The following is a 27,924-nucleotide window of genomic DNA, read 5'->3' as shown; positions in this document are numbered from 1 at the left end:
TTTCAAGGTGCTGGGAGGATAGCAGGGAATTAAAGGACAGAAATTTATGTCCTCATATTTATATTCTAGAGAGTGCAATCAGACAATAAATATGTAAAATACATGCTATGACAGATGGTAATAAGTGCCACGGGGAAAAATAAAACTGGCAAGGGTGGGAGATTTAGGAAGAGGGGGTGGAGTTTGCAATTTTAAATAGGGTGATCAGGAAATACTATATTGAGAAGATAATATTTGGATAAAAACCTGAAGGGAATCAGTGACTGAGCTACTGATAGGTCAAGTAAAATGAGGACCAAGAATTGACCATTCTAGGTGGGTGGGGCCTTTTATTCTTAGATCACTTAGGTAGGTTTATAAAGTGATACTATAAACTATAGACTTATGGTCTCATTAGTAAGTCTGAAAAATGACCCTGGGATTTTTTTTTATTTGAAGAAGTTACTGGCAAGAATTTTAAACAAATGACATTCTTTGATATGTAACTCATTGTTGAGTGAGGTGTTTATCTGGGTGGTTTAGTGAGGATCTGGGCCATGAGCTGCGGCTGTCAAGGAGTGCATTCTAGTCTCTGTGGGTAAGATTCAATACCACTTGGGAAGGACTCATCAAGCCAGGTGCTACTCGTTGCCACTCTTTGTTTCCATTCTGTGGACATAACACTCATCTTTGTTTCAGATGTAGGTAAAGATGGAGAAGACAGATGCATTTAATTACACCAAAATAAAAAACTGCTGCACATAAAAGACACCAGCGACTGGAATAAGATATTTGCCACAGTAATACTTACAAAGACCTAGAAAAACCAAATGTAGCTAGAAAGACTAAAATGAATCAGTCTGATTGTATTAATTGCTGATAAGGATATGGGGAAATTTATTTATAGTCATTCACTGGTGGAAGTAAAAGTTTGCACAGACTTTATAATAGCAAAAAATTGGAGACTGCCAAAATATCTGCCAATAAAGAGACGGATAAATACATGTGGTATCGTCACCTGACAAAATACAACACTGCAGGGAAAAGGGATAAACCAGATATATATATTATATCATTATGGGCAGATTTCAAAACAATGCTGAATTTTTTAAAAAAGTTAAATTCAGTGTGATACTTTGTACATGAACAAAAAATACACACACACAAAAGTATATATGTGAAATACTTGTACTTTTATTTATTAATTATTGTATTATTTTCTATATGAACAACTATAATCCTACTTTTAACCCACTCTATATATGTATATATATGTATATACATGTATATATATGTGTGTATATATATGTATATACATGTATATATGTATATGTGTGTATATATATATATATATCCCTAAATATACAGAGTGTGTATATATGTATATGTATATATGTAAAAGTATTAAAAACAAAAGATTATGCAACAGACTCATGATAGTGAATGGCTGGTGGAGAGTGGGCAGTCTCAAATGGGACGTTAGCTTTATTCTGTAGATTGGAAGTAAAAATGATGGAATGTTTATTTTTTGGTGTTAGACATGTAGGTGTTTGTTATATTATTATTTGCACTTTTGGGTAATTTTGAATTAGCTAAACAATTAAAAAAGAAGGGAGCCAAGTTTCATAGAATGAGCCCCCAGATAATAATTTACCTATACACTTACATATAATTTATCTCTATTTACTGAAGAACACCCACCTCTGTCTATATCAGAGGAAGTGAGGTGATTGAATTGTATTAACTCATGACAGTGGTCTCTCCTAATGTGTCTTTTTTTTTTTTTTTTTTTTAATATATTTTATTGATTTTTCACAGAGAGGAAGTGAGAGAGATAGAGAGCCAGAAACATCGATGAGAGAGAAACATCGATCAGCCGCCTCCCGCACATCTCCCGCTGGAGACGTGGCCGCAACCCAGGCACATGCCCCTGACCGGAATCGAACCCGGGACCCCTCAGTCCGCAGGCCGACGCTCTATCCACTGAGCCAAACCGGTTTCGGCATGTGTCTTTGATTGTATCATACTCAGTTGGAAGAGCAAGAATCCTTATTCTCATTAGGATCATGCCCTTTATTCTGACTCATTTTTTACTTATTTTTATTTATTTTTTTATTACTAACTGCAAGCTTATCAACCTGTAGGAGGTACATTTGGTTCCACAGCTATAAGCATGGAGTTGCTAGCATGACAGACTGGGATGTTTAGAAGCTTAATAACAGCATTGTGCTTTCCCCCTTGTCTAACCTCTTCCCTGCAGGGAATCTTTAACCAGTTTCAGTGTAGTAGCGAAAAAGTCCTTCCATCTGACACTCTCCGCAGTGCTCTGGCAAAGACTTTCCAGGATGAACAGCGCTTCCAGCTGGGAATTATGGATGATGCTGCGGAGTGCTTTGTAAGTGCTGGCCTCTGGCCTCTCTCTGATTTGGGGTGGGACTATTGATGGTCTCCATCAGGGATTGGCTACTGTATTGTGGCTACTTACTGTGCCCCTGGTCTCTATAGTTAGAACTAGACATTTCCCTAGTTTCTCAGAGCTCAAGTGTATCCCTGCTAATGTAGTAGGAATAGCTTTGCAGGCTTACTCTTTTTCCTGTAGGCTTAGGGTAGTTTTGTGCTTGCCATTGCATAAAACAGTGCTGTCACCTTCAGAGCAGACAGGGCTCATTAAAATACAAATTGCTGGCTCCTATCCCCTTGAGGTTATGATTCAATAGTTCTGGAATAAAGACCCAAAATATCTATCTCTGACAAGTGCCCAAGTGATGCTAACACTGATGCTACTGGTTTGGGGACCACACTTTGAGAACCCCTGTATTACTAAAGATAATTAAACAGAGAATAACTGAATTCTTAGTACAAGTGTACTGTGCTATTTGGATAACTACATTTCTCCCAGTGATTTTTGGTAGAAAACCCTAACTCTTTTGACCGCTGGGTTCTATCCATCAACCTCCAAAAGACTGTGCATTTATTAAACAACTCAGAATGATATACATCCCATTACAGGGTAAAATGTAGGCCAAAATCAGACGTACCCCTGAGAATCTGGATCATTGCTGTATTGCTGGTGGGATTATAAAATGATAATGCTACTTTGGAAAAGTTTGGCAGTTTCTTAAAAAATGAAACTTGCAAACTACCATATGATTCTGCAGTTGCCTTCCTGGACCTGTATCCCAGAGAAATGAAAATTTATGTTCATACAAAACCTGTATATGAATATTCATAGAAGATTTATTCATAATAGCCCCAAACTGGAAACAACCCAGATGCCTTTAATAGGTGAATGGTGTTACAAACTGTGTACGGCCACACTGTGGAATACTATGCAGGAATAAAAAGGAATTAACTCTTGATTTATGCAGTCTTCAGGATGGGTCTGAAGGGAATTAGGCTAAGCCTGGCCGAGTAGCTCAGTTGGTTAGCCTGATATGCCAAGGTTGTGTGTTTGATCCCTGCTCAGGGTATATACAGGAATCAGCCAGTGGTTGCATAAATAAGTGGAACACTAAATCAATGTTTCTTTCTCTTAAAATCAATCAATAAAAATTTTTTAAAGGGAATTATGCTGAGTAAAAAACACAATAGCAAAAGATTATATATTATATGGTCCCATTTATGTAGCACTTTATTTTTTTAAAAAATATTTTTATTGATTTTTAGAGAGAGAGTAAGGGATAGGGATAGAGAGATAGAAACACCGATGAGAAGGGAACATCATCGATCAGCTGCCTCCTGCACATTCCCTAATGGGGATCGAGCCGCAATCTGGGCATGTGCCCTGACTGGGAATTGAATCGGTGACCTCTTGGTTCCTACGTCAATGCTCAAAGGCTGAGTTATACTGGCTGGGCTAGCATTTAAAAAATAACAAATTTTTTTAGAGAATTTGGAGAATTCTATTAGAGAATCTATTTGGAGAATAGATAGGTGTTTTCTAGGGATTAGGGTTGGAATTGGGTGGGTAAAACTATAAAAGAATAGCATGAAGGAGCCTTGTGGGGGTGGGACAGTTTTGTATTTTGATTATGGTTGTGGTTCCATGACTCTATACCTGAGATAAAATTGTACAGAGCTACACATAAACACAAATGAGGAAACCTGAATACACTCTGGATTGTATTGATGTCCAATCAATTCCTGATTTGGATATTGTATTATAATTATGCAACATGTTACCATTGGAGGAATCTGGGTGAAAGGTACATTTGAATTCCTATATAATTTTTTTGAAACTTCCTGAGAATTTATAGTTATTTCCAATTAAAGAGTTAAAAAAATCAGAAGTATTCCTATCTTCCAGAAGGGTTGCTATTTCTCTGAGTAAACTGACAACCAATTTTTACATTTGTCTATTAAGTATTGTTGATATACTGCTTTTGTTCTTTCCCTATTAGGAAAACCTGCTGATGAGAATTCACTTCCATATTGCTGATGAAACCAAAGAGGATATATGTACTGCCCAACACTGCATCTCCCACCAGAAATTTGCAATGACATTGTTTGAGCAGGTGAACCTTATTTCTATCCCTATCACTTAAAATGTATACATATACACACACACACACACACACACACACACACACACACACACACACATATATCCTATCTAATAAAAGAGAAACATGGTAATTAGCCGTACCTCCACTACCCTTCCCATTGGCTAATCAGGGCGATATGCAAATTAACTGCCAGCCAAGATGGTGGCCGGCAGCCAGGCAGCTTGAAGCGAACATGAGGCTTGCTTGCTTCAGTGATGGAGGACTCCAACGTTCCCCGCCTGCTGCTGCCGGCCTCTGAGCTTGCAGTTTGAAGCATTGTTACAAATATAGAAGCTAAACAAAACCCCAGAAACCTGCTTTCAGCCAGACGGGATCTCAGAGCTGGAGTTGAAACAGTGTTTCGATTATAGAACCCAAACAAACTAGATACCTGCTTTCAGCAGCCGAGGCCTAAGAGCTGGAGCCAAGCCTCAGAGCTAAAGCTGGCCCAGAATAAAAAAAAAAGAAAAAAAGAGGAGCAGTTGGGAGCTTCAGTCACCTGCCAGCCTGAAAACAGCCCTCAGCCCCTCACCCAGACTGGCCAGGCACCCCAGTGGGGACCCCCACCCTGAAGGGTGTGTGACCAGCTGCAAACAGCCATCATCTCCTCACCCAGGCACCCCAGTGGGGACCCCCACCCTGAAGGGGGTGTGACCAGCTGCAAACAGCCATCATCTCCTCACCCAGGCACCCCAGTGGGGACCCCCACCCTGAAGGGTGTGTGACCAGCTGCAAACAGCCATCATCCCCTCATCCAGGCTGGCCAGGCACCCCAGTGGGGACCCCCACCCTGATCCAGGACACCCTTCAGGGCAAACCAGCCGGCCCTCACCCGTGCACCAGGCCTCTATCCTATATAGTAAAAGGGTAATATGCCTCCCAGCACCGGGATCAGTGGAGCCGCGAGGCCTCCCGGCACCGGGATCAGTGTGACAGGGGGCAGTGCCCAAACCCCCTGATCGCCCTGCGGCTCTGTGTGTGACAGGGTGCGGTGCCCCAACCCCCTGATCGGCCCTGCTCTTTGTGTGACAGGGTGCGGCGCCCCAACCCCCTGATCGGCCCTGCTCTGTGTGTGACAGGGTGCAGCGCCCCAACTCCCCCCCACACTCCCCCATGGGCCCTGCTCTGTGTGTGACGGGGTAGAGCCATAACCTCCCCATCGGCCCTGCCCTGAGTGTGACAGTGGCGGCGCCCCAACCCCCTGATCGGCCCTGCTCTGTGAGTGATAGAGGGCAGCGCCCCAACCGCCCCCCACGGGCCCTGCTCTGTGTGTGACAGGGTAGAGCCATAACCTCCCCATCGGCCCTGCCCTGAGTGTGACAGGGTGTGGCGCCCCAACCCCCTGATCCGCCCTGCTCTGTGTGTGACGGGGGGCGGTGCCCCAACTCCCCTATTGGCCCTACTCTGTGAGTGACAGTGGGGAGCTCCTCAACCCCCTGATCGGCCCTGCTCTGTGCGTTACAGGAGGGAGTTCCCCAACCCCCTGATGGGCCCTGCTCTGTGCGTGACTGGGGAGCTCCCCAACCCCCTGATCGACCCTGCTCTGTGCGTGACAGGGTACGGAGCCCCAACCCCCATGATGGGCCCTGCTCTGTGAGTGACAGGGGGCAGCGCCCCAACCCCCTGATTGGCCCTGCTCTGTGCGTGACGGGGTGGCGCCGCAACCTCCCCATCGACCCTGCCTTGAGTGTGACAGGGGGCGGTGCCCCAACCCCCCAATCGGCCCTACCCTGAGTGTGACTGGGGGTGGCATCGCAACCTCCCAATCCGCCCTGCTCTGTGCATGACAGGGGGCGGCGCCCCAACTCCCCAGTCGGCCCTGCTCTGAGCCCAACCAGGGACTACACTTAGGGATTGGGCCTGCCCTCTGCCACCTGGGAGCAGGCCTAAGCCAGCAGGTCGTTATCTCCCAAGGGGTCCCAGACTGCGAAAGGGCACAGGCCCGGCTGAGGGACCCCCCCACCCCCCCGAGTGCACAAATTTTTGTGCACCGGGCCTCTAGTATATATATATATATATATAGAATAGATTTCAGAGAGGAAGGCAGAGGGAGAGAGAATTGGAAACATCAATGATGAGCGAGAATCATTGATTGGCTACCTACTGTATGCCCCCCACTGGGGATTGAGCCCAGAACCTGGGTATGTGCCCTGACTGGGAATCAAACCATGACCTCCTGGTTCATAGGTTGACGATGCTCAACCATTGAGCAACACTGGCTGGACCCCATCACTTCTTGTACCTTTTCTTCAAGGACAGTTTATCCTGAGATGTGGGGTGTTAGATGGGTGCCAAAACAATTAATGACTGTGGCTGCTTCGTTTTGCTTTTTCCTTCCTGGGCCCAGTGTGTATGTACTAGCTGTGGTGCCACGTCTGATCCACTGCCTTTCATCCAGATGGTGCATTACATCTCTACCACTTCCCTTTGGTGAGTCTTACAGGGTTCTCTGTCCCCTGAGGCATGCATACAGTTGATTGGGTTTTAACTGGAAGCATCCAAATAGCTTATATCCTTATTGCTGAGTCTATGCTATATTGTAGGAACTCAGAACTATAATTTTAAAATAACCTTTGTTCTCCTTCTTTTCCATCCCTCATTTTTTCCTAGGCTTAGTTCTGTCCAGCAAAGTGGGAGGAGGAATGGGGATTCTATGAGCTTTGGATTTGGGGACAGGCAGAGGCACTCACTGTGTTTGTGGGACACTGAGGCTGGTCAGGACACAGGGCTTCAGTTTAGTGGGCAGAGGAAGAAAGTCAAACATATGAGTTAGGAGTTTGCATGAATGATTTATTTGATTTAGTTGTAACTCTCACCATCATCACCCTTTTATTCCCCATCTTGAAGCAATCAGGCTATTTGTATGCTGGAAAGACGAGAAAAACCCTCCCCAAGCATGTTTGGTGAGTTGCTGCAGAATGCCAGCACCATGGGGGATCTCCGGAACTGTCCGGTGAGTAAGTCAGTGGTGGGGTTTGGGTAGAGAGGGGACCCTGGGATTCGTGGAATTGAAGTGGAGCCAGTGGGAAACGTCAGACTAGCCTCATGTATGTATTCCAGAGCAACTGTGGGGAGAGGATTCGGATTCGCCGCGTGCTGATGAACGCTCCGCAGATTATCACAATCGGACTGGTGTGGGACTCGGACCACTCAGACTTGGCAGAGGATGTCATTCATAGCCTGGGCACCTGCCTCAAGCTGGGTGATGTGAGTGTTAGTTTAACTCGTAGCGTTATTGCGTCTTATTCTTGCTCAAAGGTGTGAACACTGAACACAAAAGTATATCCTAAATGACTAATATTACAGAGTTTTGGACAATCATACCTGTGTACAGTAATCCCCCCTTATCCATGGTTTCGTTTTCTGTGGTTTCACTTACCCACAGTCAACCATGGTCTTGAAAATATTAAATGGAAAATTCCAAAAGTAAACCATTCGTAAATTTTAAGTCACGTGTAGTTCTGAGTTGTGTGGTGAAATCTCACCCTGTTTTCACTCCCTGCTTCCTGGGAATTGGATAATCCCTTTGTCCAGCGTAGCCACACTTTTATGTATCTGTATATATACATATACCGGTACATATACATGTACATATACTGGTACATATACATATACAGTGGTTATTACAGTGCAGCAGTGTTTATATTCAAGTAACCCTTAAAGTAGCCTAATGTTACATCACAGTGTCGACCTATGTCATTCATTTCACTTCTTCTCATTAACTAGTTATTGTATCATCTTACATCACAAGAAGGGTGAGTGCAGTACAAGAAGATTTTGAGAGAGGGAAAGACCACATTCATATAACTTTATTGCAGTATATTGTTATAATTGTTCTACTTTATTATTAGTTATTATTGTTCACCTCCTCTGTGCCCAATTTATAAATTAAACTGTAAAGGAAAAAAACATAGTATATATAGGGTTTAGTACTATCTGCAGTTTCAGACATCCGCCAGGGGAGTCTTATAATGTTATCCCCTGTAGATAATGGGCACTACTGTATATGTATATGCATATATGTACATGCATGTAAATGCTCACTTACCTCCTTTGGGTAGGCAGCAAAGGCTTTTTATAAAAAGTGTGATGACCATGGCCTTGAAAGACAAGATAGGCCGAGCTTAGGTACTGGTAAAAATCATGCAATTTATAAAGTTTATAAAGCGTGCTCTACTCACTATTAGTTCATACCACTGTAGAACAGGGAGTTGTATTCAACCACGGGAGGTGGTAAGGTCAAAGAAGTGAGCAATCCTGACTAAAGCTGCTTTGGGGGGTGACGGAGGTGAAAGTTGGTGGCTTGGGTCCTACAGTACGGAATTCACAGTGAGGAACCAATATCTGTTGAGAAGGTAATGAGGTAGCTTGGCAGAGAATTTGGTGGGTTAGTGGTTTTCTGTGGGTCTAGTTAGGAAAATACACAGGGAAACAGACGTCACACCGGGGGGCTTAACCTCATCAGCTCCATGCCCTGGTGCAGGGACAGCCATGGTTTTCCTTTGGTTTAAGAGAAGAACCAGAAATTCTGTGGTTTTCTTTCATAGTTTTGCTCTGGGATAGTACTATGACTAAGGAGATTCCTATTGTTGTGTTTTAGTTTCATTAAACCACTACTGAGAATAAGTGAATTCTTTGTGATCTTATTTTAGGTCTTCTTCCTAAGAAATCTCTGACATGAGTAGGCTATATATAACAAAATCTCCTTTTTCTAAAATTCTGTAGCCTACAGTATATTCTGCACTGTTCTAGTTTTATTTTTATGATTGTTTTTCCAACCAAATAAGTTCCTCATGCAAGAATAATTTTCTTCATTTTTTTTTTTTTGTATGTCCCTTTGCACCTAGGACAGTGTTGGACATGTAGGAATTGAAATGCTGGTATTGCTTCTCCTAAGGGCTTTCTTACCCCCTACTTAGGGACTCAGCAGGAAATTTATATTTGTGGTGCCAGCTGATAAATAACTTTTGAAACTTGAGAATGTTTTTGTTTTGTTTTGGTTTGGTTTGGTTTGTCAACTTTTTCTGACTCCTCTTGTGATCGGCCCCATCAAGAAAATATTATTGGGAGTTATGGGGGAACATCATCACCTTACCAGTTATTGGCCACTATTTTGCTTTTCCCTACATTTTGCCTTTTTGGGTTCATATCTGATGACTAATTGGATTAGCAAAAAAATCTTATACTGATGGGCAGAGAAGCAAGTCGGTATCTTAAGAAATGATGGAGTCAGTCTGCTGGCAGATGTGAGAGGGTTATGTCACTGCTCTTTCCTTTCTCTTCTTTCCCTGCAGCTATTTTTCAGAGTGACAGATGACCGGGCCAAGCAGTCTGAACTGTACTTAGTAGGAATGATCTGTTACTACGGCAAACATTATTCTACATTCTTTTTCCAAACAAAGATCCGCAAATGGATGTATTTTGATGATGCTCATGTCAAGGAGGTAGGAATATTCAAGCCCTGCTTAAAGTGTTTGGTGACTGCAACAAAAAACTAAGGATAATTATTTATCTTCAATGTTTTATTTTCATAATTTTAGTGTCTATCACTTATCTATTGGATTTATGAGAGTATTAGTTTTGTCTTCCCCAATAAATGGCAAGTTTCTCAAGGACAGGGTGAATATATCTTCTGTTGTTGTCTCTAAATGCCTTCACATGGCATTCAGCAGTTAACATTTATATTGACAAATTATTTTTTAAAATGTGTTAATTAATTGATTTGAGCGACAACAGTCTAGTAAATCAGATTAGATTATAAGGATAGCAACAAGTTCAGAATTCCAAATTTTGGAATTATTAGTGGGTAATACTTTATCTCAGGCTGCTATAAAATAGTATCTGATTGTTAGCTCCCTGAAGTACCCTATCACCAATTAACATGATTTTGAGATAGCATAGAAAAAATGGGGTTATGATGATATTTAAAGCTGGAAACTTGGTACTCTCTAAATCAGTGATGGCGAACCTTTTGAGCTCGGCGTGTCAGCATTTTGAAAAACCCTAACTTAACTCTGGTGCTGTGTCACATACAGAAATTTTTCGATATTTGCAACCATAGTAAAACAAAGACTTATATTTTTGATATTTATTTTATATATTTAAATGCCATTTAACAAAGAAAAATCAACCAAAAAAATGAGTTCAACTGTCACCTCTGACACGCGTGTCATAGGTTTGCCATCACTGCTCTAAACCACAGAGTCCAGATGAAATAGTTTAGGTGATTTGCATGAGTTAGAAAGACAATTGTGAGAACCAAGATGGCGGCATAGGTTAACGCCGGAGTTTGCTGCTTTGAACAACTACTTCAAAAGTGAAACCAAAAAACGGAAGGGACATCACCCAGAACCACAGGAACGCTGGCTGAGTGGAAGCCCTACAACTAGGAGGAAAGAGAAACGCATACGGACACTCAGAGGAGGCGCAGTGCTGAAGTCAAATTCTGAGGTGCGGAGTGCGCGAGCGGGCTGGCGGCGGAGGGCGCGGTTGGCGTTTTCAATCGGGAGGGAGTCGCAGACTCTGAGCTCCAGATCCGGGCGAGTCTCTAGGGACCCAGACTCAGGCGGGAGAGGCGGGACTGTCTGGCTTCGGTCAGAGCGAGTGCAGCTTTCTCTCTGAGCTTTGCAGCGGGTGCTGGGACTCAGAGAGGCAGAGCCCCTGGGGACAGGACTGAGAGCCGCCATAACTGCTCTCTCCGGCCCACCCTGTTGATCCTGTGCGACCCACCCCACCCAAGCCCTGCACACAGGCATTTGCCGGATAGCCTCAGGCAAAGGCTAGATTAGCACCTCCCTAGAGGACAGAAGTTCTCTCACTGCAGACACAGCTGATTCTCATAGCCACTTGGCCTGGAGGTCAAACCCTCCCTGGAATTAGCTACAACAATCAAGATTTAACTATAAGACTGCGAACAAAGACCACTAGGGGGTGCACCAAGGAAGCATAACAAAATGCGGAGACAAAGAAACAGGACAAAATTGTCAATGGAAGATATAGAGTTCAGAACCACACTTTTAAGGTCTCTCAAGAACTGTTTAGAAGCCGCCGATAAACTTAATGAGATCTACAAGAAAACTAATAAGACCCTCGATCTTATATTGGGGAACCAACCAGAAATTAAGCATACACGGACTGAAATAACGAATATTATACAGACTCCCGACAGCAGACCAGAGGAGCGCAAGAATCAAGTCAATGATTTGAAATGCGAGGAAGCAAAAAACACCCAACCGGAAAAGCAAAATGAAAAAAGAATCCGAAAATATGAAGATAGTGTAAGGAGCCTCTGGGACAGCTTCAAGCGTACCAACATCAGAATTATAGGGGTGCCAGAAGATGAGAGAGAGCAAGATATTGAAAACCTATTTGAAGAAATAATGACAGAAAACTTCCCCCACCTGGTGAAAGAAATGGACTTACAGGTCCAAGAAGCACGGAGAACCCCAAACAAAAGGAATCCAAAGAGGACCACACCAAGACACATCATAATTAAAATGCCAAGAGCAAAAGACAAAGAGAGACTCTTAAAAACAGCAAGAGAAAGAAACTCAGTTACCTACAAGGGAATACCCATACGACTGTCAGCTGATTTCTCAACAGAAACTTTGCAGGCCAGAAGGGAGTGGCAAGAAATATTCAAAGTGATGAATACCAAGAACCTACAACCAAGATTACTTTATCCAGCAAAGCTATCATTCAGAACTGAAGGTCAGATAAAGAGCTTCACAGATAAGGAAAAGCTAAAGGAGTTCATCACCACCAAACCAGGATTATATGAAATGCTGAAAGGTATCCTTTAAGAAGAGGAAGAAAAAGGTAAAGATACAAATTATGAACAACAAATATGCATCTATCAACAAGTGAATCTAAGAATCAAGTGAATAAATAATCTGATGAACAGAATGAACTGTTGATTATAATAGAATCAGGGACATAGAAAGGGAATGGACTGACTATTCCTGGGGTGGGGAAAGGGGTGTGGGAGATGCGGGAAGAGACTGGACAAAAATTGTGCACCTATGGATGAGGACAGTGGGTGGGGAGTGAGGGCGGAGGGTGGGGCGGGAACTGGGAGGAGGGGAGTTATGGGGGGGAAAAAAAGAGGAACAAATGTAATAATCTGAACAATAAAGATTTAATTTAAAAAAAAAAAAAATAAAAAAATAAAAGTATTAAAAAAAAAAAAAAAAAAAAAAAAAAAAAAAAGAAAGACAATTGTGATTAGGTTAGCAGCTAGGAGACTACTTATTCATTCTACACCAATCCATGGACCTTAAGCAGCATCTTCCACAAATAGTAGTCTTTGTAAAATTCTCTTCTTCATCTCTTTTTTGCTGTTGTCATTTCGGGCAGCATATAAATTCTTTGAGCTTTAACTTTTGTTTATTTTATTTTATTGATTTTGAGAGAGAGAGAGAGAAACATTGATGTGAGAGAGAAATATTGGTGTGAGAGAGAAATATTGGTGTGAGAGAGAAACATTGATGTGAGAGTGAAACATCGATCAGCTCCCTCCCCCTGACTGGGAATGAAATTTATACCTTACCAGCCAGAGTTAGGATTTTTATTTGAATAATGCTACATGCCTTAAAAGATATTATATAAGGTATGAAATATAATTATGTTCTTCTGATTGTTTTTGGTTCAGATTGGGCCCAAATGGAAGGATGTGGTGACCAAATGCATCAAGGGGCATTACCAGCCTTTGCTGCTGCTTTATGCTGACCCGCAGGGTACCCCAGTGTCCACCCAGGACCTGCCTCCCCAAGTTGAATTCCAGTCATACAGCAGGATGTGCTACGATAGTGAAGATTCAGGTGAGAAGCCTAGCTCTTACCTCCCCCTTTCTCTCTCCAATGTGATCATTACATATTTGGGACTTTTGATCATGAGCCTAGCACACAACCAGCTTGGAGAAAGAGGACCCATTAGAGCAGCGGTTCTCAACCTGTGGGTCGCGACCCCTTTGGGGGTCAAACGACCCTTTCACAGGAGTCGCCTAAATACATCCTGCATGTCGGATATTTACATTACGATTCATAACAGTAGCAAAATTACAGTTATGAAGTAGCAACGAAAGTAATTTTATGGTTGGAGGTCACCACAACATGAGAAACTGTATTGAAGGGCCACGGCATTAGGAAGGTTGAGAACCACTGCATTGAGAAAAGAGGAAATGCCAACTCATGCTGAAGCCCAACTTGCTCCAGGCTTTGTTTCCTTCAGCCTCCACGAATGCGTTGCCTGTATTCAATGCAGCCCCAGTTCAAAAGTTCAAGGGAAATTATGTTGATCGAGACTGATAATAAATTTGTGAGGGAAACCTCAGCATTTAACCTTATAATATTGGTAAAGATGACAGATTTTTTACTAGCAATTTAACAGTGACTTAAGAGAGTTAAGACCAAGAGAAATGATATGTTACTACAAAGGTAGTCATATTGTTAGGGATAAGAGATTTTTGTTTTAAAATGCCAAGTGCTGTAGTGATATTCTTTAGCTTATGAATCAGTTGTTTACTTCGAATTCAGTTGTTTGGAACCTAAATTATATTTTCCTGTAGAAACAATTTGCCACTTGATGGTTAGTCTCAGGTTAGCCCACAGAGGCTCATAATACATTAGAAATATAGCCCTAGTGGTTTTGGCTTGATTTCTTAAAAGGAGGAAAAAGAAATGTTCTTTTTCATTTCTATTTTTAGGGCTGGCCCTAAGTATAATTTTGAAAGAGAAGACATTTGTCTTTGGATTCTTTTTCCTTCCCTTTTGTATCTCCATCCTGGTTGGTAACTGGGCTTCTTCCCACCTTTGTAACCCTATCCAAACTTGCTCTACTTCTCTCTTCAATCAAACACCGATTTCCACTACTTATCTTAGCTAGGTGTTTAGAGAAATGTAGTCTAATTCACACTAAGTATAAATAACAGCCCTATTAACTTCTCAGAGATATTAAAAATGCTTATAATGTCAATTAAAAAAATTTAAGCGACATTTCTGACAGTACAGGAGAAAACTTAGAGGATAGTGGTTATATATGCCAGGTCAGCCTGGGACTCTTTATCTAAGTAGATTTTATTTTTCACACCTTTTTCCTTTCTTCCACTTTTCCCCCCATAGGTTTTCTAAAAGCCCCAAAGTTTTTCACAGTGGCAGGCAAAGTGAGGGCTTCAGCAAGGTAGGGGCAGGAGTGGGAAGAATTGTTTGTGTGTCTGGGTTATCTGGAAGTTGGGTGTTGGGAAGAATGGCTCTGGTATATCCTTTTCATGTTCCATCTAGGACTTTCTTGCCTTATGGATCTTTGTTGCCATCCAGCTCTTTGCCCCCTCTCTACCACTGTCCTTCTCTCTTTCCTCACTTTTGCCTATGTGTCTCCTCCTTCTCTCAGGGAGGGAGCCCTCCATCTCAAGTGATACTCGAACAGATTCCTCAACGGAGAGCTATCCCTACAAACACTCCCACCATGAGTCTGTGGTCAGTCACTTCTCTTCTGAGTCTCAGGGGACAGTCATCTATAATGTGGAGAATGATTCCACGTCTCAGAGCAGTCGGGACACAGGTAGGGACTTATGCAGTGGGTCCTGCTTGTTCCTGCATAGAGTGTATCCAAGGAAAAGAAACTGGGGCAAGTCAGAAATGTTTGTCATGCAAAGGGAGGAAGGCACAGAACATGGGTAATTGAGTGGGATCGAAAGAAGCAACACTGTTCTGAATAAATGATGATGTTCCATTGCATATATTCCTGTCAACAGCAGCATATCAGTAAGGACCATTGTAATGTGATTATTGATGTGATTGTTTATTCTGAAATCTGCTTTTCTCCTGCTATGCTCTTAATCCCCACCCTTCTAATAATGCTCCATTAAATTATTGTGGTCTTGTACCTCATAAGGTTCTCATGCCAGGCTTTGTCCCAAGTTAAGGGCTTTGAGCGGAGGGGCGTGTTATAGGCAGGGGTACCTGCTTATCACTTGCTAGGCTTCCTGAAGAACAGAGACACAAAAGAATGAAAACTTGCTTGTTTGTTGTTGTGAGTTCCATGCATAGAACATTTTTAAATTTTTTTGTTTATCTACGGAAAGTGTGCCAGTGTCAGTGGAAAAAATCAATTCAGAGCATAAAAGGAAGAACAGTGAATAATTGACTGCTGAGATGAAATAGTAATCACCCAAGGCTTAGAACAGTGATGGCGAACCTATGACACGCGTGTCAGAGGTGACACGCGAACTCATTTTTTTGGTTGATTTTTCTTTGTTAAATGGCATTTAAATATATAAAATAAATATCAAAAATATAAGTCTTTGTTTTACTATGGTTGCAAATATCAAAAAATTTCTATATGTGACACGACACCAGAGTTAAGTTAGGGTTCTTCAAAATGCTGACACGCCGAGCTCAAAAGGTTCGCCATCACCGGCTTAGAAAAATGCCCATACTTTTAGAAACTTGGGGATTAGTGAGCTCATGGCTTCAGATTGGGGTTTATATTTTGTGCATGGCCTTTAAAAAAAATAGAGAATTTCAAATATATTCAGAAGTATACCGAGTACCATACTGATCCTCCACATACCCATCACCTATTTTCAATAATTATAACTCATGGCCAATCTAGTTTTATCTGTACCTCTACCCACTTCCCCCACTCCCAGACATGTCACTTTTTTCAGAAATATTTTAGTATGTATCTCTAAAATATAAGAAATAATTTTTAAACATACCATTAGTGCAGTTAAAAATATTAACGATTCCTTTAAACTCTAAATAATCAATAAGTGTTTAAATATCAAATTTTCTTTTAAATATCATAACTTTTTAATGGTTTATTTGTTTGCTTGACTCAGAATTGAAATCAGATCTACACATTGCAATGGGTTGATGAGTCTTTTGAATTTCTTTTACTCTGTAGGTTTCTCCTCTGTTTTTTTCTTGCAATTTATTGTTGAAGAAGTAGGCAGTTTGTCCTATAGATTCTGCATTCTAAATTTTGTTGATTATGTTCCTATGGTAAACTTTAGCATGCTTATTTGTGCTCTGTGTTTTTTGTAAGTTGGTAGTTGGACCTAGAGGTTTGTTCAGATTCATGTTGAATATTTTCTTTTCTTTTTTTTTTAATTTAATATATTTTATTGATTTTTTACAGAGAGGAAGGGAGAGAGATAGAGAGTTAGAAACATCGATGAGAGAGAAACATTGATCAGCCGCCTCCTGCACATGTCCTACTGGGGATGTGCCCACAACCCAGGTACATGCCCTTGACCGGAATCGAACCTGGGACCCTTCAGTCTGCAGGCGGATGCTCTATCCACTGAGCCAAACCGGTTTCGACCATGTTGAATATTTTCAATGATATTGCACAAATGACTACTTCAAAGTGTGATATATTTTATTTTTTTAGTCTTCACACGAGGGTTTGTTTATTGATTTTTAGAGAAAGAGGAAGGGAGAGAGAGAAAGAGAGAGACATCAATTGGTTTCCTCCCGTATGCACCCCGATCGGGATTGAACCTGCAACATAGGTAATGTGCCCTGACCAGGATTTGAACCTGCACCCTTTTGGTGCATGGGATGATACTCTAACCAACTTAGCCATCCAGCCAGGGCAATGTGATATTTTTAAAACCATATTTCTGAAACTGTGAACCATGGAGGAATTAAGTCACAGGATAAATAAAACATATTTTCCAGGAGAATCAGGTTTATATTAAGGTTTGTGAATGGCTGAGGGTAGGGGAACATATCCCCATTGGTTTAGTATTTGTAGTTCTAGTAGCTCCAAGTGATTTCCTTATTTCTTAAATCCTTCTTATGGGTCCAGAGGTAGCAAGGGATCAGATAAAAGCAATAAAATATTGCACTGGAAAATATAGCCATATAATTATATTGCTGATACCTGAATAAGTAATTGTTCTAAGTCTGTCTTCCAATTAAGTTCAGTTGCTTAATTCACCTCTGGCCTCCAGCAGCTTAGATGATTATATCCTTTATAATCTGACCTTTGCTGTTGTCAATCACCCTCGTACATTCACATACACTGGGCATGAAATAAGGCAAGTTCCATAAAAAGCCCAGACCTCCTGGGTTTCCTAGCAATTAGTATTGAGGAACTGTGAAGTATAATCTCTGGGTTTTGCCAATTTTGGTGAAGCATGGTTGGGGTTGAGAATGAGAATTATGCAAAGTTCAAATGTTCTTTTAAATGACTCACATTTAAGGAAGGTATGGAACTGGTTCTCAAAGCCATACACAGTCAGAGCTCTTATGAGCAGAGGCTGAAACACCTGGGATAATACCAGATATAATAAAAATTAGACTTGATATGTGTTGCTAAATAAGTAAAAGGAAAGCTCTGTGTTCTACTTATGAGAGTGAAAATATATCGGTACATGACATTTTTATGCAATCTTTAAAACTTTCACCTTTTAATAAGTATCAAGTAATAGGCCCCTCAGGTTACTGGGAACATTTATGAGTGGGATTGAGACTGGTAATTGCTCAGGAAACTTGTAAATTTGGAAGCTCCCATTAACTACTTGAGCTTCTTTGCATTTATCTGTTGAGAGATTCCTGCTACACTTAAATCAGGTAGCCATGGCCCTTTCAGCTTTCAACCATGGGTACACTAAATTTGTGCCACTGCCATGAATCCCAAAGGGAGACTAGTTTCTCAAGAGGATGGAGGTCAGTCTCAGATACCAGCTTACCCCCATTTTCTTTTTCTTTTAGGGCACCTGACTGATAGTGAATGTAATCAGAAACTCACATCCAAGAAAGGGTCGCTGATAGAGCGCAAGAGGAGCTCTGGCCGGCTTAGGAGGAAAGGCGATGAGCCCCAGGCCTCAGGGTACCACAGTGAAGGCAAGCCACTCTGCATTGCTTCTCTCCTAAATCCAAACTTGTCACACTCCAGACCATGGCTTCTCTTTTCTGCTCAAAGGGCTTTCCTTGCTTTCTTAACTTTGGGATCTGGTATCCATGAGCACTTTAAACATTTATATTTGTTTCATTCTTTGTGTTTTTAGGAGAAACACTGAAAGAGAAGCAGGCTCCTAGGAATGCCTCTAAACCATCCAGCAGCACCAACAGACTAAGGGATTTTAAAGAGACAGTCAGCAATATGATCCATAACAGACCATCCCTGGCTTCTCAGACCAACCTAGGGTCTCCCTGTGGGGGGAAAGGAGGAGACCAGATGGACAGAAAACCTCCCAAGAACCTGCTTTTACACTCTCATGACTGGGAAGTAGAGAGTACTAGCAGTGAGTCAAAATCCAGTTCTTCTAGCAAGTATCGTCCAACATGGAGACCCAAACGAGAGTCTCTGAATATTGACAGTATTTTTAGTAAAGACAAAAGGAAGCATTGTGGCTATACTCAGCTCAGCCCATTTTCTGAGGATTCAGGTGAGGAGATAATTAGGGAAGAACTGGGCTTTTGAATAAAGTTTATTTATGTACTAGAGGCCCGATGCACGAAATTTGTGCAAGAGTAGGCCTTCCTTCCCCCGGCTGCCAGCACTGGCTTCCCTCTGGCACCCGGGACCCGGGCTTCCCTCACAGCCCTGGCTTCATCCAGAAGGATGGAAAAACATCCTGAAGGACGTCTGGTCTAATTAGCATATTATGCTTTTATTAGTATAGATTAAAAAAACCTGGGTTTTCTGGTAGACTTGACAAGGTCCATTTTCACCCCATTGTTGGGTCTTTTGGGATATAATTTTTTTTAGTAAATGAATAGCTGGAGGGAGGTGTTAGTCATGTCTTCATTTGAAGCAGCTGCTAACTCTACCTCCTTTTTCATACTTGTGCTTTGATCGGGATAGCGAAAGAATTTACACCAGATGACCTAAGCAAGCCACCTGCTTACGACCTTAAAACTGGTGGACCAAGCCCCCAATACAAGCCTTGGGGCCCAGCACGGCCAGGCTCTTACCTGTTAGAGCAGCACCCACGCCTAATCCAGCGAATGGAATCTGGCTATGAGAGCAGTGAGAGGAACAGCAGCAGCCCTGTCAGCCTGGATGCAGCCCTGCCTGAGAGCTCCAGTGTCTGCAGGTATTGTTTGACCTTTGAATAGCGGCATTGTCCCTAGCAGCAGTATGAGCCACCAAGAGGCTTATCAACTCAGGCAAGTAGAGGGGGCATTTTATTACCATCTTGTGGGCAAGCAAAGTATTGTGCTCTATCAACCTTCTATGACAACAGCCCCCTCTGCTGGGAGAAAGAGCAATGGCATTTGAGAAAGAAGAGAGGAGAGACTACTTTATTTTTATTGTTGACTCTATTACAGATGTCCCCCATTTCTCCCTTCCTCCCCTCTCAACTTTGCCTCTCTTTACCCTACTCCCGTCCCCCTAGGCCTTCACCCCATTATTGTCTGTGTCCAGGGGCTATTGGGGTTGATCTCTTCCCGCACTTCCCACTCCCCTCCCCTCTGAGATCTGTTAGTCTGTTCCATTTATTCATTAGCTTCTAGTCCCCATTTTGTCAGTTTATTTTTTTCTTTAGATTCCACATATAAGTGAGATCATGCGATACTAGTCTTTCTCTGAATGGTGTATTTCGCTTAGCATAATAATCTCCAGGTCCATCTATGCTGTCTCAAAGTGTAAGAGTTCCTCCTTTTTTACAGCCAGGGCACTTGGGCTGTTTCCAGATCGTGGCTATTGTAAATAATGCTTCTATGAACATAGGGGTGAATATATTCTTTCTGATTGGTGTTTTGGGATTCTTAGGATATGTACCCAGAAGTAGGATTGCTGGGTCAAAAGGCAGTTTCATTTTTAATTTTTTGAGGAAACTCCACACTGTTTTCCACAGTGACTGCACCAGTCTGCATTCCCACCAGCAGTGCAGGAGGGTTCCCTTTTCTCCACATCCTCGCCAGCACTTGTTGTTTGTTGATTTATTGATAGTTGCTATTTTGACCAGTGTGCGGTGATGCCTCATTGTAGTTTTTATTTGCATCTCTCTGATGATTAGTGACCTTGAGCATTTTTTCATATGTCTATTGCCCATCTGTATGACCTCTTTGGAGAAGTGTCTGTTCAGGTCCTTTGCCCATTTTTTAGTAGGATTGTTTAGTAGGATTGCGTGATGAGATATATAAGTTCTTTATATATTTTGAAGATTAACCCTTTATGTGATGGATCACTGGCGAATATGTTCTCTCATATGTTCCCTTTTTGTTTTGTTGGTGATTTCTTTTGCTGTGAAGAAGCTTTTTAGTCTGATGTAGTCCAATTTGTTTATTTTTTTTCTTATGTTTCCCTTTTTCTTGGAGACATATCGGCAAAAATAATTACTCCGTGAGATTTTACTGCCTATGTTTTCTTCTAGGATTTTTATGGATTCATGACTTACATTTAGGTCTTGTGTCATTTTGACTTTATTCTTGTATATGGTATAAGTTGTTGGTCTAGTTACATTTTTTGCATATATCTGTCCAATTTTCCCAGCACCATTATTGAAGAGACTATTTTTACTCCATTGTATGCTCTTGCCTCCTTTGTCAAATATTAATTGACCATAAAGGCATGGGTTTAGTTATAGGCTCTCTGTTCTGTTCCATTGATCTATATGCCTGTTCTTGTGCCAGTACCAGGCTGTTTTGATTACATTGGCTTTGTAGTATAGTGTAATATCGGGTATTGTGATCCCTCTAACTTTGTTCTTCTCTCTCAAGAATGCTGAGGCTAGCCCTAACCAGTTTGGCTCAGTGGATAGAGCGTCGGCCTGCGGACTGAGGGGTCCCAGGTTCGATTCTGGCCAAGGGCATGTGCCATGGTTGCAGGCACATCCACAGTGGGGAGTGTGCAGGAGGCAGCTGATCGATGTTTCTCTCTCATCGATGTTTCTAACTCTCTATCCCACTCCCTTCCTCTTTGTAAAAAATCAATAAAATATATTTAAAAAAAAAGAAAAGAATGCTGAGGCTATTCGGGGTATTTTTTGTTCCATATAAATTTTTGGAGTGTTTGTTCTAGATCTGTGAAATATACCATTGGTATTTTAATAGGGATTACTTTGAATCTATAGATTACTTTGGGTAGCATTGACATTTTAATGATGTTGATTCTTCCAATCCACGAAAACAGTATATGAGTCCACTTGTTTATATCTTCCTCTATTTCTTTTTTTAGTGACCTGTAATTTTCCGAGTACAGGTCTTTTACCTCCTTGGTTAAGTTTATTCCTAGGTGTACCTTATTTTCATTGTTGTTGCAATAGTAATTGGATTGTTTTCTTGGTTTCTCTTTCTGAGAATTCATTATTGGTGTATAAAATGCTACCGATTTCTGAATATTAATTTTGTACCCTGATACTTTGGCAAATTTTTTAAATGTAGTAGTTTTTTTGGTGGAGTCTTTAGGGTTTTCTATATACAATATCATGTCATCTATGAATAATGACAGTTCTTCCTCCTTTCCAATTTGGATGTGTTTTATTTTTTTCTTCTTCTCTGATCACTATGGCTAGGACTTCCAGCACTATGTTGCATAAGAATGGAGAAAACGAATATCCCTGTTTTGTTCCTGAGCTTAAGAGAAACACTTTTAGTTTTTGCCCATTGAGTATGATGTTGGCTGTAGATTTTTCATATATGATTTTTATTATATTGAAGTATGATCCCTCTATTCCCACCTTGCTGAGAGTTTTTAGCAAAAACGGGTGCTGGATTCTGTCAACTGCTTCTTTTTTGTGTCTATAGATATGATCGTGTGATTTTTATCCTTCATTTTATGTATGTGATGTATCAGATTTATTGATTTGTGATTTGACTACATCCCCAGCATAAATCCCACTTGGTCCCATTGTATGATCTTTTTAATGTGTTGCTAGATGTGATTTGCTAATATTTTGTTGAGGATTTTAGCATTTATGTTCATCAGGGATATTGGCCTATAATTTCTTTCTGTGTAGTATCTTTGTCTGGTTTTGGAATTAGGATAATGCTGGCTTCGTAAAAAGGGTTTAGAAGTCTTCCTTCCTCTTTAATTTTTTGGAATACTTTGAGAAGGATAGGGGTTAGGTCTTCTTTGACTGTTTGGTAAAAATCACCTGTGAAGCCATCTGGTCCAGGACTTTTGTTTACTGGGAGTTTTTTTATTTTATTATTATTGCTTCAATTTCATTAGTTGTTATCAGTACATTCACGTTTTCTAATTCTTCCTGATTCAGTTTTGGAAGAGTGTATGCTTCTAAGAATTTGTCCATTTCACCCAGACTGTCCAATTATTGGCATATAGTTGCTCATAGTATTTTCTTACAATCCTTTGTATTTCTATGATGTCAGTTGTTACTTTACCTCTTTCATTTCTGATTTTATTTGAGTCCTCTCTCTTTATTTCTTTTTTTTTTTTTTTTTTAAATATATTTTATTGATTTTTTACAGAGAGGAAGGGAGAGAGATAGAGAATCAGAAACATCGATGAGAGAGAAACATCGAAGAGCTGCCTCCTGCACACTCCCCACTGGGGCTATGCCCGCAACCCAGGTACATGCCCCTGACCGGAATCGAACCCGGGACCCTTCAGTCCGCAGGCCAACGCTCTATCCACTGAGCCAAACCGGTTTCGGCTCTCTTTATTTCTTAATGAGTCTGGCTAACAGTTCATCTTGTTTATCTTTTCAAAGAACCAGCTCTTGGTTTTGTTGATCTTTTGTATTGTTGGGGTTTTTTTTAGTCTCTATGTTATTTATTTCCGCTCTAATCTTTTCTTCCTTCTACTTACTCTGAGCTTTTCTCATATTTTTTTTCCTAGTTCTTTTAGTTGTAGGGTTAGATTGTTTACTTGAGATTTTTCTTGTTTTTTAAGATAGGCCTGTAATGCTATGAACTTCCCTTTCAGGACTGCTTTTACTGTATCCCATAGATTTTTGGTTTGTTGTGTGTTTGTTTTCATTTGTTTCCAGGAAGTTTTTTATTTCTTCTTTGATCTCATTGGTAACCCATTCATTGTTTAATAATGTACTATTTCGTCTCCATGTGTTTGAATATTTTTGAGTTTCTTTTATTGTAATTGATGTGTAGTTTCATGCCACTGTTATCCAAGAAGATGCTTGATATGATTTCAATCTTTTTGAATTTGTTAAGACTTACTTTGTGTCCTAAGATGTGGTAGGAGAGACAACTTTTAAAGTATTATGTATAAAATAATTGTTTAGTAAATAATTTTTAATAAAAAATGGATTAGTGAATCAAAACTTATAGAGTCCTAAGATCAGAGATAAAACCCAATTGTTACTTATTCTTGTCTTTCATTTTAGGATAGGTTCTTGCTTTTGGGGGACCCTGTGTTTTATAAAGCCAATCATATTCATAATTACATAAGGTAACAATGACAATTTAATATTGCTCATTGGCTGCGTAGCTCAGTTGGTTAGAGCATCGTCCTGATATGCCAAGGTTGCAAGTTCAGTCCCCACTCAGGGCACATATAAGCATCAACCAATGAATGCATAACTCTCTCTAAAAATAAATAAATAAAAATAAATAGTGCCCTTGCATCTGGTCCATAGGGCCCAGTTTGCTTTATAAATTTTAGCTCTCTATATATTGTTTTTACTGAGTTGTCACAGAGGCAAGTTTCCTAACAGTACAGCAACTTTGAAAGGAGTGATTATATCTTCTGCAGGGGTGATAACCACATCCTCATACTTTCCCACTGCTCTTCTCTGTCCACTGGACCCTGTTCAGTTTTTTTTAATATATACATATATATTAGTGACCCAGTGTGCGAAATTGCGTGAGACCAAGACCTGCAGGAAATCGCCCGAGACCCGGGACCCCAGACACCGCCACACTGTGAGACAAGTCCTGCTGCGCTGCGAGACCCAGAGTCAAATCTCCGCCCACCCATGCATGCCTCGCTGTGCACGCAGCCTCACCCACCCGCACGTGCCTCACCGCGCATGCAGCCTCCTGGTGACCCGTCTTTGGTCATTATGGCATTAGGGCCACTGGGTTTTTATTATATATATATATAATATATATAAACACACACACACACACACACACACATATATATATATATATATATGTTTATTGATTTCAAAGAGGAAGAGAGAGGGATAGAGAGATAGAAACATCAATGATGAGAGAGAATCATTGATTAGTTGCCTCCTGCATGCTCTACACTGGGGACTGAGCCCACAATCCGGGCATATGCACTGACCAGGAATTGAACCACAGTCTCCTGGCTCATAGGTCAATGCCCAGCCACTGAGTCACACCAGCTAGGCAGACCTTGTTCAGTTTTACTCATGAGAATATGTTACAAAGGAATAAGAAAGAAGAAGGCAATCCATATTAGAGCATATGCTTATTAATTCATTAAATAAGATTTGTGCTAGATGCACAAAATGGGATTGAGGTGAAATAAGATGGGGAATAAGTGAGTATTTCATTTTTTTCAGAAATAGTTTAGCAGATACTTTAATTACACTAATTCAATAATTTGTTGGTTTTTTGAGGGAATTTTGTCCTAAGAATGTTGCTAGTTATCACTCTTCTACTGCTTTCACTAGACTGTAGTTTCTCTTTTGAAGGGATCCAAGTGCTAAGAGATCAGCTGGGTTGGCACCTTCCTGGCGTCACATCCCAAAATCTCACAGCAGTAGCATCCTGGAGGCGGACTCTAGGAGTGTCTGGACAAAGAATCAGCCCCTATCAGGTAAGCAAAAGGACAATGGATTTGGAGGACTTGATTTGTCTGCCAATTTTATTTGGGAAACAGCCTTACCTGAGAACATATGAAATTAGAGGACAATTGCACTTTGAGTATTCCATCAGAATGTAAATGTGGAGGCATTTGAGCTGCTTTGGATGATCTATTTTTGGTTTATCACAGCTTGCCTGATTGTTTCTTTCTACCTTGGAAAGACCCCTTGTGGGAGCAAGAAGGAACAGAAATTTGGTGAATGGTGTCAGTAGTATCTGCATTCCGCAGAAAAATAAGTCTAGGGCTTTCCTTGGTGTAGAGGCAGCTTCTTGGGAATGTATTTCTTATTGTTTAGTACTATGAATTGAGATAACACAGGGGGACATGTAGACTGTGGACAAAACTGAGAAATAAGTAGGTCAAACCTACCCTTACCCCTGCCTCCATACCCTGTGCAGTACCCTTGTTCTCTTTCCTTCTTGAGTTGCCTTGTTTCCTCATGCTCCCTATTCCTCAAAACAAGCTCTGAAGGAATGATGTGACTCCCTCATATTAAATATAAGTGACTGAAAATAGTTTAAAATATGCTTTCTCTAAGAGTAACTAGCATTTTAACAAGTCAAAATCTGAAGATAAGGGAATACTGGAGTTTCAGATAGAGATTTGAGGTAATCATAGGTTTTAGCTCCTTTTTACATTTCTCTCACAACACACATATACTTCTAGTGCATATTTCACTTAAGTAGAGACCCAGTCCAAATGAGGAAGGAATAAGGAGAGAGAAAGAGACATCAGTGATGAGAAAGAATCATTGATTGGCTGCCTCCTGCATGCCCCCTATTGGGGTTCGAGTCTGCAAACCAGGCATGTGCCCTTGACTGGAATTGAACCCGGGACCCTTCAGGCCAACAGGCCAACGCTCTATCCACTGAGCCAAACTAGCTAGGCCTGATCACTCTTGTAAAAAATTACATAAGTAAAATTGATCCAACGATTCAGTAACCTGCCCATTGCCTTTTCAAATTCAGGATACCAGTGATATGATTATGGTATATATCTCTCTACATCTTTCTCTATGCTAATGTAAGTATATAATTAAGTTTATTACTACTGTTTCTTAAAAAAATAAAATGAAGTCATACTATAGCTATTAATCTGTTATTTTGATTTTTTACTAAATATGGCATGAACATCCTTTAGATCTATGAACACTGATAAAATTAAATTTTTACTACTGTGGACATTTTACAAACTCATTAAAGAGAAGGTAGAAAGTAAGGATGCGGAATTGACTTGCTCGAAGCTTCCCAATGTATCAGTGACAGCATGTGGTAGAGAATGCTCCCTAATGGTTAAGAGCATGGATTATGAATTTGACTTGCTTGACTTTAATTCAGCTCTACCATTTACCATCAGTGTTACCTTGGGCAATTATTTACCCTCTTTTTGACTTAGTTTCTTCATTCCTAAAATGTGGGCAGTAATAGTATTTACCTCATAGTTTGTTGTGAGGATTAAATGGAATACTATATGTAAAAGTGCTTAAAACTGTGCACTGTTATAGTAAATGCTCAACAAATGTTAGTTGTCATGTTGTTACAAAACACTCAATAAATGTTTTTTATTATTATTACTAGAGACCCGGTGCGCGACATTCATGCACTGAGGGGGTGCGGCCTTAGCCCGGCCTGCGTCCTTTTGCAGTCCAGGAGCCTTGGGGGATGTCGGTCTGCTGCAGAGGCAGGAAAGGCTCCCACCACTGCCGCTGCAGCACTGCTGTGCTCGCCAACTGTCACTCTGGCCTCTGGCTGAGCAGTGTTCCCCTGTGGGAGCGCACTGACCACCAGGGGTAGCTCCTGCATTGAGCATCTGCCCCCTGGTGATCAGTGCACATCATAGTGACCAGTTGTTCCGCCATTCAGTCAATTGGTATATTGCCCTTTTATTATATAGGATTATTATTATTCACAGCCCAGGTCTCACACTGAATCTGATATGGGAAGCAATATTCAAAACATGAATTTCACATGGAGCTAAGAGTTCCAAGGGAAAAGCAGTACAGTGGCTGTAACTGCTGCAGAGGTTTAGTCTTGGTTATGGAAATGTGGTAACTTCCCTTCTCCCTTGCTTGCATTCCAGGTGGGGAGACACCTGCCAAAAGTGAACTGGATGAATTGCAGGAAGAGGTGGCCAGGAGGGCCCAGGAACAGGAACTTCGAAAGAAACAAGAGAAGGAATTAGAAGCAGCTAAAGGGTTTAACCCTCATCCCAGCCGCTTTATGGACTTGGATGAACTGCAGAATCAGGGTAATTGTTGTGAGCATTAGATTATTGGTGATGGGGTCAGCGAGAGAGGGAAGAAAAAATATTCAAGCTCATAAATTTCCTGTTTTCATTTTATTAGCAAAGTTATATTTTATTTTAATTCCGCCATTTTCATGAGAGCTAGTTAAAATAGGAGGTAACAGGCCTCTTGATTGGAGACAGGCACTGCTTTGGGGCCCATCTATTTAAGGCTTATAGATTAGAGATAGTATATTGTTTGTGAAAAATCTTTCCCATGAACATCTATAGAAGGTGTAAATAAAACTAGTCACAGTTCAGACAGCAGGAAAGGGCAGTGTGCAAGCCACACTGACTGGAGAATTCTACTTGCTGGGCAGAAACATACCTTCAGGATTTCCCACCGGGAGTTCTAGGGAAGTCAATCTACCAAACAGGCTCTAGCAACATAGAACCTGAT

General features: G+C 41.1%; 1 protein-coding gene across 17 annotated transcripts in view; it reads left to right on the top strand.

Moving 5' to 3' along the window:
• USP54 (ubiquitin specific peptidase 54) overlaps nucleotides 1–27,924 on the top strand; it is a 118,425-nt gene that overhangs the window by 63,310 nt on the left and 27,191 nt on the right. For 14 of the 17 annotated variants that reach the window (XM_036337098.1, XM_036337101.1, XM_036337102.1 and 11 more), the window contains 13 exons: nucleotides 2,240–2,374; nucleotides 4,380–4,493; nucleotides 6,871–6,953; nucleotides 7,371–7,476; nucleotides 7,584–7,730; nucleotides 9,818–9,967; nucleotides 13,174–13,342; nucleotides 14,910–15,080; nucleotides 18,245–18,376; nucleotides 18,541–18,921; nucleotides 19,341–19,572; nucleotides 25,069–25,193; nucleotides 27,321–27,488. In XM_036337098.1, coding sequence (XP_036192991.1) covers nucleotides 2,240–2,374; nucleotides 4,380–4,493; nucleotides 6,871–6,953; nucleotides 7,371–7,476; nucleotides 7,584–7,730; nucleotides 9,818–9,967; nucleotides 13,174–13,342; nucleotides 14,910–15,080; nucleotides 18,245–18,376; nucleotides 18,541–18,921; nucleotides 19,341–19,572; nucleotides 25,069–25,193; nucleotides 27,321–27,488 — 2,113 coding nt within the window. The remainder of the gene's footprint in view (nucleotides 1–2,239; nucleotides 2,375–4,379; nucleotides 4,494–6,870; nucleotides 6,954–7,370; nucleotides 7,477–7,583; nucleotides 7,731–9,817; nucleotides 9,968–13,173; nucleotides 13,343–14,909; nucleotides 15,081–18,244; nucleotides 18,377–18,540; nucleotides 18,922–19,340; nucleotides 19,573–25,068; nucleotides 25,194–27,320; nucleotides 27,489–27,924) is intronic. The other 3 variants (XM_036337111.1, XM_036337112.1, XM_036337109.1) reach the window with 2 other exon arrangements.

Source organism: Myotis myotis, unplaced genomic scaffold, assembly GCF_014108235.1.
Source record: "Myotis myotis isolate mMyoMyo1 unplaced genomic scaffold, mMyoMyo1.p scaffold_m19_p_15, whole genome shotgun sequence".
Lineage (NCBI taxonomy): Eukaryota > Metazoa > Chordata > Mammalia > Chiroptera > Vespertilionidae > Myotis > Myotis myotis.
Note: the sequence above shows the minus strand (reverse complement) of the source record. Positions and strands in the feature narration are given on the sequence as shown.